The 12,500-nt window shown below is 27.1% G+C and overlaps 1 protein-coding gene across 1 annotated transcript in view; it reads right to left on the reverse strand.

The window, feature by feature from the left end:
• Positions 1 to 7,211: 7,211 nt before the first annotated feature.
• LOC119614517 (caspase-8-like) overlaps positions 7,212 to 12,500 on the reverse strand; it is a 6,688-nt gene continuing 1,399 nt past the window's right edge. The window contains exons 4-6 of the mRNA XM_037970641.1: positions 7,847 to 7,983; positions 7,630 to 7,787; positions 7,212 to 7,571 (exon numbers count right to left, since the gene is read on the reverse strand). Coding sequence (XP_037826569.1) covers positions 7,445 to 7,571; positions 7,630 to 7,787; positions 7,847 to 7,983 — 422 coding nt within the window. The 3' untranslated portion in view covers positions 7,212 to 7,444. The remainder of the gene's footprint in view (positions 7,572 to 7,629; positions 7,788 to 7,846; positions 7,984 to 12,500) is intronic.

A 12,500-nucleotide genomic window follows, 5' to 3' on the forward strand; every position in this document is an offset into this window, starting at 1 on the left:
TAGACTAGACTATAGACTAGACTGTAGACTAGACTATAGACTAGACTATAGACTAGACTATAGACTAGACTATAGACTAGACTAGACTAGACTATAGACTAGACTATAGACTAGACTATAGACTAGACTATAGACTAGACTATAACTAGACTATAGACTAGACTATAGACTGACTATAGACTAGACTATAGACTAGACTATAGACTAGACTATAGACTAGACTATAGACTAGACTATAGACTAGACTATAGACTAGACTATAGACTAGACTATAGACTAGACTATAGACTAGACTATAGACTAGACTATAGACTAGACTATAGACTAGACTATAGACTAGACTATAGAGACTATAGACTAGACTATAGAATAGACTATAGACTAGACTATAGACTAGACTATAGACTAGACTATAGATTAGACTATAGAATAGACTATAGACTAGACTATAGACTAGACTATAGACTAGACTATAGACTAGACTATAGACTAGACTATATACTGGACTATAGACTAGACTATAGACTAGACTATAGACTAGACTATAGACTAGACTATAGACTAGACTATAGACTAGACTATAGACTAGACTATAGACTAGACTATAGACTAGACTATAGACTAGACTATAGACTAGACTATAGACTAGACTATAGACTAGACTATAGACTAGACTATAGACTAGACTATAGACTAGACTATAGACTAGACTATAGACTAGACTATAGACTAGACTATAGACTAGACTATAGACTAGACTATAGACTAGACTATAGACTAGACTATAGACTAGACTATAGACTAGACTATAGACTAGACTATAGACTAGACTATAGACTAGACTATAGACTAGACTATAGACTAGACTATAGACTAGACTATAGACTAGACTATAGACTAGACTATACTAGACTATAGACTAGACTATAGACTAGACTATAGACTAACTATAGACTAGACTATAGACTAGACTATAGACTAGCTATAGACTAGACTATAGACTAGACTATAGACTAGACTATAGACTAGACTATAGACTAGACTATAGACTAGACTATAGACTAGACTAACTAGACTATAGACTATACTATAGACTAGACTATAGACTAGACTATAGACTAGACTATAGACTAGACTATAGACTAGACTATAGACTAGACTATAGACTAGACTATAGACTAGACTATAGACTAGACTATAGACTAGACTATAGACTAGACTATAGACTAGACTATAGACTAGACTAGACTAGACTACTAGACTTAGACTATAAAGACTAAACTAAGACTAGACTAGTCAGTCTATTCTATAGTCTGAAGTCTAGTCTATAGTCTACTCTAAGTCTAGTCTATAGACTAGACTAGTCAGTCAAGTCTATTCTATAGTCTAGTCTGATCTAGTCTATAGTCTACTCTAAAGTCTAGTCTATAGTCTAGTCTAAAGTCTAGTCTATAGTCTAGTCTATAGTCTAGTCTATAGTCTAGTCTATAGTCTAGTCTATAGTCTAGTCTATAGTCTAGTCTATAGTCTAGTCTATGTCTAGTCTATAGTCTAGTCTATAGTCTAGTCTATAGTCTAGTCTATAGTCTAGTCTATAGTCTAGTCTATAGTCTAGTCTATAGTCTAGTCTATAGTCTAGTCTATAGTCTAGTCTATAGTCTAGTCTATAGTCTAGTCTATAGTCTAGTCTATAGTCTAGTCTATAGTCTAGTCTATAGTCTAGTCTATAGTCTAGTCTATAGTCTAGTCTATAGTCTAGTCTATAGTCTAGTCTATAGTCTAGTCTATAGTCTAGTCTATAGTCTAGTCTATAGTCTAGTCTATAGTCTAGTCTATAGTCTAGTCTATAGTCTAGTCTATAGTCTAGTCTATAGTCTAGTCTATAGTCTAGTCTATATCTAGTCTATAGTCTAGTCTATAGTCTAGTCTATAGTCTAGTCTATAGTCTAATCTAGTCTATAGTCTAGTCTATAGTCTAGTCTATAGTCGTCTATAGTCTAGTCTATAGTCTAGTCTATAGTCTAGTCTATAGTCTAGTCTATAGTCTAGTCTATATCTAGTCTATAGTCTAGTCTATAGTCTAGTCTATAGTCTAGTCTATAGTCTAGTCTATAGTCTAGTCTATAGTCTAGTCTATATGTCTAGTCTATAGTCTAGTCTATAGTCTAGTCTATAGTCTAGTCTAGTCTAGTCTATAGTCTAGTATAGTCTAGTCTATAGTCAGTCTATAGTCTAGTCTATAGTCTAGTCTGTAGTCTAGTCTATAGTCTAGTCTAGTCTAGTCTATAGTCTAGTCTATAGTCCAGTCTATAGTCTAGTCTATAGTCTAGTCTATAGTCCAGTCTATAGTCCAGTCTATAGTCCAGTCTATAGTCTAGTCTATAGTCTAGTCTATAGTCTAGTCTATAGTCTAGTCTATAGTCTATCTATAGTCTAGTCTATAGTCTAGTCTATAGTCTAGTCTATAGTCTAGTCTATAGTCTATTCTATAGTCTAGTCTATAGTCTATTCTATAGTCTAGTCTATAGTCTAGTCTATAGTCTAGTCTATAGTCTAGTCTATAGTCTAGTCTAGTCTAGTCTATAGTCTAGTCTATAGTCTAGTCTATAGTCTAGTCTATAGTCTAGTCTATAGTCTAGTCTCTAGTCTAGTCTATAGTCTAGTCTATAGTCTAGTCTATAGTCTAGTCTATAGTCTAGTCTATAGTCTAGTCTATAGTCTAGTCTATAGTCTAGTCTATAGTCTAGTCTATAGTCTAGTCTATAGTCTAGTCTATAGTCTAGTCTATAGTCTAGTCTATAGTCTAGTCTATAGTCTAGTCTATAGTCTAGTCTACAGTCTAGTCTATAGTCTAGTCTATAGTCTAGTCTATAGTCTAGTCTATAGTCTAGTCTATAGTCTAGTCTATAGTCTAGTCTATAGTCTAGTCTATAGTCTAGTCTATAGTCTAGTCTATAGTCTAGTCTATAGTCTAGTCTATAGTCTAGTCTATAGTCTAGTCTATAGTCTAGTCTATAGTCTAGTCTATAGTCTAGTCTATAGTCTAGTCTATAGTCTAGTCTATAGTCTAGTCTATAGTCTAGTCTATAGTCTAGTCTATAGTCTAGTCTATAGTCTAGTCTATAGTCTAGTCTATCTCTAGTCTATAGTCTAGTCTATAGTCTAGTCTATAGTCTAGTCTATAGTCTAGTCTATAGTCTAGTCTATAGTCTAGTCTATAGTCTAGTCTATAGTCTAGTCTATTTTGGACTATAGTTTATAGTCTAGTCTATTGCGTGGTCTATAGTTAGTTGTAAAACTACTTAAGTGTAGAGTTTAGTGTAGACTATGTTCTAGGTAAAACCTTATTACCACATTCCATCACTACCACTCATATTAAAAACTCTCTTTTAAATAAATTCTCCTTAAACATTAACATTAAAAATTAAATAATTAAGCTTCCCATCAGCATAATAATTTTGTTTAATCCTCCTACTTGCAATTTTCCCATAAAACATTTACTTTAGTAAGTCGCGCATTGACATTAATTTACTCCCTTTTATCTCCTCTCAATCATAAGTTTTTGACGTTTCTCTTTATTAATGGATACATACTAATCTAAGTAGATTTAGTTCTCGCGTAATTTTCACACGGTTCGGTTGGTTAGAAGAAGTGTCTTAGTTTTATTCTTAAATTATAAAGAAAATAATAAAGAATATTTAATATTTTTGCATAAAAATATAATAAATGTATAGTTTTATAGTTGTGTAAAAGAATTTACTTAAAAATCTTAAAGAAAATATAAGAAAACATGTTAGAAAATTTGTTAGAAATTATATGCCGGCCGCAGTTTCCTTTTCACGGGTTCCTTCGTAGCGTTTATACAAAGAGTGTTAAAGTGTTGGTGAAAAATGTTAAGAAAAGAGCAAGCTTAAAAAAAGCAGAGCAAAGTAAGAAAGAAAAAAAGCTGAGAGAAAATAAAAGTAAGCTTAAAAAAGCAGAGCAAAGTGAGAAAGAAAAAAAGTTTAGAGAAAATAAAGAAATATATAAAAAAAGAAGAAAAAGTTTCGAGTTGTTTATTTTTTAAGTTTCCGTAATGATTGCTGTTTCCTTCTGTTGTTATTGTTTACTTAATAAGAGACTGTTAATGCAGTGTTAAGTTGAAATGTTAAAGTAAATGTAAAAAGCAATGAAAATAAAATGTTAAAAAAAATTAAAATATAAAGAATGAGTAGTAGATATGAATGTGTTTAAGAAAAGTATGTATGTGTATTAAAATAGAAAATGGAGCATGTTCTGAACAAAGTTCTGAAGTTAAGAAATAAATTAAAAGAAATCAGAAGATCAGCTGCAACGGAAATGGAAGTAAGTAAAATTTCTTAACGGAATTTATTAAAATTAATGTTTACAGTTGTATTAAAAGAGGGAATGGTTGTTGACTTTGTTAAGTTAAGTATATGGACGGGTTGTTTTGAACGTTTAAAGAAATGTTATTTTTAACTTTAAAATTTTTAATTAATTTTGTTTGAAGATGAACATGTATTGTTTTTAATTTAGACAATTTTCATAAGTTTTGATAAGTATGAATATGGAATATAGACTTAACTATAGACTGAACTGTAGACCATACTATAGACTAGCCTATAAATTGGACTATAGACTAGAGTATATATTAGACTATAGACTAGGCTATAGGCTAAACTAAAGGCTAGACTATATAGTAAGCTATAGGCTAGACTATAGACTAAATCATTGATTAAACCATAGACTAGACTATAGGCCATTCCATATACTAGACTATAGATTAGACTATACACTAGACTATAGACTAGACTATACACTAAACTATACACTAGACTATAGCCTATACTATAGACTAGACTATAGACTAAATAATACACTAAACTATAGACTAGACTATAGACTAGAGTATATACTAGCCCATAGACTTTACTATAGATTAGACTATAGACTAGACCATAGACTTTACCATAGATTAGACTATAGACTAGACTATAGACTAAACTATAGGCTAGACTACAGACCATTCCATATACTAGACTATAGATTAGACTATAGACTAGACTATAGACTAGACTATAGACTAGACTATAGACTAGACTATAGACTAGACTATAGACTAGACTATAGACTAGACTATAACCAAGACTATAGACTGCACTATAAATTAGACGATAAACTACACTATATAGTAGACCATAGACTTTACTATAGATTAGACTATAGACTAAACTATAGGCTAGACTATAGACTAAACCATAGACTAGACTACAGACCATTCCATATACTAGACTATAGATTAGACTATACACTAGACTATTGACTAGACTATACACTGGACTAAAGACTAGACTATAGACTAGACTATAGACTAGACTATAGACTAGACTATAGACTAGACTATAGACTAGACTATAGACTAGACTATAGACTAGACTATAGACTAGACTATAGACTAGACTATAGACTAGACTATAGACTAGACTATAGACTAGACTATAGACTAGACTATAGACTAGACTATAGACTAGACTATAGACTAGACTATAGACTAGACTATAGACTAGACTATAGACTAGACTATAGACTAGACTAGACTAGACTATAGACTAGACTATAGACTAGACTATAGACTAGACTATAGACTAGACTATAGACTAGACTATAGACTAGACTATAGACTAGACTATAGACTAGACTATAGACTAGACTATAGACTAGACTATACTAACTACTAGACTATAGACTAGACTATAGACTAGACTATAGACTAGACTATATACTAGACTATAGACTAGACTATAGACTAGACTATAGACTAGACTATAGACTAGACTATAGACTAGACTATAGACTAGACTATAGACTAGACTATAGACTAGACTATAGACTAGACTATAGACTAGACTATAGACTAGACTATAGACTAGACTATAGACTAGACTATAGACTAGACTATAGACTAGACTATAGACTAGACTATAGACTAGACTATAGACTAGACTATAGACTAGACTATAGACTAGACTATAGACTAGACTATAGACTAGACTATAGACTAGACTATAGACTAGACTATAGACCTATAGACTAGACATAGAGCTAGACTATAGACTAGACTATAGACTAGACTATAGACTAGACTATAGCTACTATAGACCTTATAGACTATGAATATAGACTAGACTATAGACTAGACTATAGAACTAGACTATAGACTAGACTATAGACTAGACTATAGACTAGACTATAGACTAAGACTATTAGACTTAGACTATAGACTAGACTATAGACTAGACTATAGACTAGACTATAGACTAGACGATATGACCTAGACTATAGACTAGGACTATAGACTAGGACTATAGGACATTAGACTATAGACTAGACTATATGACTAGACTATATACTAGACTATAGACTAGATATATAGACTAAACTATACACTAGACTAATAGACTAGGACTATACTATAGACTAGACTACAGACTACACTATACACTAGAAGATAGACTAGGACTATAGACTAGACTATAGACTAGGTACTATAGACTATAGACTAGACTATAGACTAGGACTATAGACTAGACTATAGACTAGACTATAGACTAGACTATAGACTAGACTATAGACTAGACTATAGACTAGACTATAGACTAGACTATAGACTAGACTATAGACTAGACTATAGACTAGACTATAGACTAGACTATAGACTAGACTATATACTAGACTATAGACTAGACTATAGACTAGACTATATACTAGACTATAGACTAGACTATAGACTAGACTATAGACTAGACTATAGACTAGACTATAGACTAGACTATAGACTAGACTATAGACTAGACTATAGACTAGACTATAGACTAGACTATATACTAGACTATAGACTAGAATATAGACTAAACTATACACTAGACTATAGACTAGACTATACTATAGACTAGACTACAGACTACACTATACACTAGACGATAGACTAGTCTATACCCTAGACCATAGACTGAACTGTAGACTAGACTATAGACTACAATTTAGACTGAAAACTATAGTAAAGTCTAGACTATAGCTTAGACTCCATACTACACTGCAGACTAAACTATGGCATATTTAAGAGAGTTTTAAAAACAACATTTTATAAATGAAACAATTTACAAAATATAAAAATTGAATTTATTAAATTCTTTAGAAGAATTAGCAAAAGAAAATAAAAATTTTTTAAAACATAAACTATTGTACAAACTATGTACACTTTAGTTTAATAATAATTTTGTGTTAATTAACAAACATAATTTAAAACTTTTTGGTAAAAAATTAAAAAAAAATAAATAAAAACAGCCTGCTATAGAGATCAAATTCAAAATAAACAGAATTAAAAGACATTGACCTATAAAAACAGGCTTTTGCTTAAAGTATCAAAGACTAGAAGATAACCTCTTTAAGCAGGCAAATAAAGTTCCTTGCGCAATGTGGTGTAGGTTTCGGGTAGCATAAAATCATTTTCGGAGGCACGTTTTTTGGAAATCTCTCTAGTAACAGCCGTTAAAATGTCCGCCATATGCTTGCTAAAATATATTTATAAGAAATTAACATAAAATTCTGAAAAAAACTTTTACAACTTACCGATTACCATATTTCTGCACAAATTTACATAACGATTCAATATACCAGGAACCTTTTTCGGGATCTCTTAGAGATTCGGTTCCCTTTATGGCAGAAATACCCAACAATATGTCGGCATAGGCATCGGGTGAAAACTTTTGAATGGATTTTGTACTTGTCTAAAATGAGAATAGTATCAATAGGTAAAAGCTTTGGGCTTTCAAATGTTCGGAAATACCGTATCGACTTTTGGATCATGCTTTTGGCAGGCTTGAAATAAAAGCATCTTTGGTTTTCCCATCAGTGTGTCAGCAGTTAATATTTCCTTAATTTCGGCTATGGCTACCGGTATAGAATTACAGCCATATACAGCACCTGTCATAAAACGTAGGTAATTATAAAGAAAAAATAAAATTCAATAAAAATATTAACAAATTAAAATAAGTAGTAGAAAAGTGCTTTTTTCATTTAAAGCAAAAACTAATAAATTTTCTAATTTTGCTTCCCAGTTCATGTAAATAATTTGATTGTCAGATAATTTCATAAAAATTTTAATTTTTACAAAAAGTAGTAGAAAAGTACTTTTTTAATTTCCAACAAAATTAAACAAAATTTTATATTTTCCTTTAGTTTTAGGTAAATATAAAGGAAAAGTGGAAAAATGCTGAAAATTTTAACAATTTAAAAAAAGTAGTAGAAAAGTACTTTTTTAATTTCCACCAAAATTAAACAAAATTTTATATTTTCCTTTAGTTTTAGGTAAATATAAAGGAAAAGTGGAAAAATGCTGAAAATTTTGGCAATTTAAAAAAAAGTAGTAGAAAAGTGCTTTTTTCATTTAAAGCAAAAACTAATAAATTTTCTCATTTTGCTTCCCAGTTCATGTAAATAATTTGATTGTCAGATAATTTCATAAAAATTTTAATTTTTACAAAAAGTAGTAGAAAAGTACTTTTTTAATTTCCACCAAAATTAAATAAAATTTTATATTTTCCTTTAGTTTTAGGTAAATATAAAGGAAAAGTTCAAAAATGCTGAAAATTTTAACAATTTAAAAAAAGTAGTAGAAAAGTACTTTTTTCAATTAAAGCAAAAACTAATAAATTTTCTAATTTTGCTTCCCAGTTCATGTAAATAATTTGATTGTCAGATAATTTCATAAAAATTTTAATTTTTACAAAAAGTAGTAGAAAAGTACTTTTTTAATTTCCACCAAAATTAAACAAAATTTTATATTTTCCTTTAGTTTTAGGTAAATATAAAGGAAAAGTGGAAAAATGCTGAAAATTTTAACAATTTAAAAAAAGTAGTAGAAAAGTACTTTTTTAATTTCCACCAAAATTAAACAAAATTTTATATTTTCCTTTAGTTTTAGGTAAATATAAAGGAAAAGTGGAAAAATGCTGAAAATTTTGGCAATTTAAAAAAAGTAGTAGAAAAGTGCTTTTTTCATTTAAAGCAAAAACTAATAAATTTTCTCATTTTGCTTCCCAGTTCATGTAAATAATTTGATTGTCAGATAATTTCATAAAAATTTAAATTTTTACAAAAAGTAGTAGAAAGTACTTTTTTAATTTCCATTAAAATTAAACAAAATTTTATATTTTCCTTTAGTTTTAGGTAAATATAAAGGAAAAGTGGAAAAATGCTGAAAATTTTAACAATTTAAAAAAAGTAGTAGAAAAGTACTTTTTTCAATTAAGGCCAAATTTAATAAATTTTCTCATTTTGCTTCCCTGTTCATGTAATAACTTCTTTGACACATAATTTTATGAAAATTTCAATTTTTACAAAAAGTAGTAGAAAAGTAGTTTTTTTCAATTTGATCCAAATTAAAAAAAAATTATTTTGCTTCTAGTTTCAGTTAAATATATAGGAGAAATAGAAAAAAGCTAAAAATTTTGACAATTTAAAAAAAGTAGTAGAAAAGTACTTTTTTCAATTAAAGCAAAAACTAATAAATTTTCTCATTTCGTATCCCTATTCATGTAAATAACTTCTTTGACACATAATTTTATGAAAATTTCAATTTTTACAAAAAGTAGTAGAAAAGTACTTTTTCATTTCGATCAAAATTAAACAATATTTTATATTTTGCTTTTAGTTTCAGTTAAATATAAAGGAAAAACGGAAAAATTAAGAAAATTTTAACAATTTAAAAAAAGTAGTAGAAAAGTACTTTTTTCAATTAAGGCCAAATGTAGTAAATTTTCTCAATTGCATTCCTGTTCATGTAAATAACTTGTTTGACACATAATTTTATGAAAATTTCAATTTTTACAAAAAATAGTAGAAAAGTACTTTTTTCATTTCGATCAAAATTAAACGAAATTTTATATTTTTCTTCTAGTTTCAGTTAAATATAAGGGAAAAACGGAAAAATTAAGAAAATTTTAACAATTTAAAAAAGTAGTAGAAAAGTACTTTTTTCAATTAAGGCCAAATGTAGTAAATTTTCTCAATTTGCATTCCTGTTCATGTAAATAACTTGTTTGACACATAATTTTATGAAAATTTCAATTTTTACAAAAAGTAGTAGAAAAGTACTTTTTCATTTCGATCAAAATTAAACAATATTTTATATTTTGCTTTTAGTTTCAGTTAAATATAAAGGAAAAACGGAAAAATTAAGAAAATTTTAACAATTTAAAAAAAGTAGTAGAAAAGTACTTTTTTCAATTAAGGCCAAATGTAGTAAATTTTCTCAATTGCATTCCTGTTCATGTAAATAACTTGTTTGACACATAATTTTATGAAAATTTCAATTTTTACAAAAAATAGTAGAAAAGTACTTTTTTCATTTCGATCAAAATTAAACGAAATTTTATATTTTTCTTCTAGTTTCAGTTAAATATAAGGGAAAAACGGAAAAATTAAGAAAATTTTAACAATTTAAAAAAAGTAGTAGAAAAGTACTTTTTTCAATTAAGGCAAAATTTAGTAAATTTTCTCATTTATCTGCCCTGTTCATGTAAATAACTTTTTTGACACACAATTTTGTGAAAATGTCAATTTTTACAAAAAGTAGCAGAAAAGTACTTTTTCATTTCGATCAAAATTAAACAAAATTTTATATTTTGATTTTAGTTTCAGTTAAATATAAAGGAGAAGTAGAAAAATGCTGAAAATTTTAACAATTTAAAAAAAGTAGTAGAAAAGTACTTTTTTCGATTAAGGCCAAATTTAGTAAATTTTCTCATTTTGAATCCCTGTTCATATTTTATTAAGATTATTTGCATTAAAATGTAAGGAAAATATAATATTTTATCAATTTTTCTATTTGGAAAAAAGTACTTTTCTACTACTTTTTTAAATTATTGAAATTTTTACTGATTTTTAATTTTTTTTTTTCATTTTTCCTTGGAAGCAAATGCTAAATAACGTTTTTTTTTTTTAATTTTTTCATAATTGTAAAAAGTACTTTTCTACTACTTATTTCAAATTTTTTGTAATTTTTAAAAACAAAAATGTTTTCTTAAGATTAATTGCATTAAAATGTCAGAAAAATATAATATTTTGTGTAATTTTTCTATTTAAAAAAGTACTTTTCTACTACTTTTTTTAAATTATTGAAATTTTTACTGATTTTTAATTTTTTTTAATTATTCCTTGGAACAAAATGCTAAATAACGTATTTTTTTTTAATTTTATCATAATTGTAAAAGGTACTTTTCTACTACTATTTTCAAATCTTTGAAATTTAAAAAAAAACTTGTTTTCTTAAGATTATTTGCATTAAAATGTAAGAAAAATATAATATTTTGTGTAATTTTTCTATTTAGAAAAATAGTACTTTTCTACTACTTTTTTAAATAGTTAAAATTTTCACAAATTTTTAAATTTTCTTTATTTTTACTTGGACCTAAAAGCTAAATAACGTATTTTTTTAAATTTTATCATAATTGTAAAAAGTACTTTTCTACTACTATTTTCAAATCTTTGAAATTTTCAAAAAAAAGTTTTTTTCTTAAGATTATTTGCATTAAAATGTAAGAAAAATATAATATTTTGTGTAATTTTTCTATTTAGAAAAAGAGTACTTTTCTACTACTTTTTTAAATAGTTAAAATTTTCACAAATTTTTAAATTTTCTTTATTTTTACTTGGACCTAAATGCTAAATAACGTATTTTTTTAATTTTATCATAATTGTAAAGAGTACTTTTCTACTACTATTTTCAAATCTTTGAAATTTTCCAAAAAGTTTGTTTTCTTAAGATTATTTGCATTAAAATGTAAGAAAAATATAATATTTTGTGTAATTTTTCTATTTAGAAAAAGAGTACTTTTCTACTACTTTTTTAAATAGTTAAAATTTTCACAAATTTTTAAATTTTCTTTATTTTTACTTGGACCTAAATGCTAAATAACGTATTTTTTTAATTTTATCATAATTGTAAAAAGTATTTTTCTACTACTATTTTCAAATCTTTGAAATTTTCAAAAAAAAAAGTTGTTTTCTTAAGATTATTTGCATTAAAATGTAAGAAAAATATAATATTTTGTGTAATTTTTCTATTTAGAAAATAAAAGTACTTTTCTACTACTTTTTTAAATAGTTAAAATTTTCAAAAATTTTTAAATTTTCTTTATTTTTACTTGGACCTAAATGCTAAATAACGCATTTTTTTAATTTTATCATAATTGTTAATAGTACTTTTCTACTACTATTTTCAAGTCTTTGAAATTAAAAAAAAAAAAAAAAGTTGTTTTCTTAAGATTATTTTGCATTAAAATGTAAGAAAAATATAATATTTTGTGTAATTTTTCTATTTAAAAAAAGTACTTTTCTACTACTTTTTTTAAATTGTTGAAATTTTTACAGATATTTAGAAAGAAAGTACTTTTCTTCTTCTTTTCAATTAAGAAAAGTATATTTCTACTATTTTTTTC

The sequence above is a fragment of the Lucilia sericata genome, unplaced genomic scaffold, assembly GCF_015586225.1.
Source record: "Lucilia sericata isolate MDLA Ls3-8-SP2 unplaced genomic scaffold, ASM1558622v1 Contig003015F_arrow, whole genome shotgun sequence".
In the NCBI taxonomy this organism is placed as follows: domain Eukaryota; kingdom Metazoa; phylum Arthropoda; class Insecta; order Diptera; family Calliphoridae; genus Lucilia; species Lucilia sericata.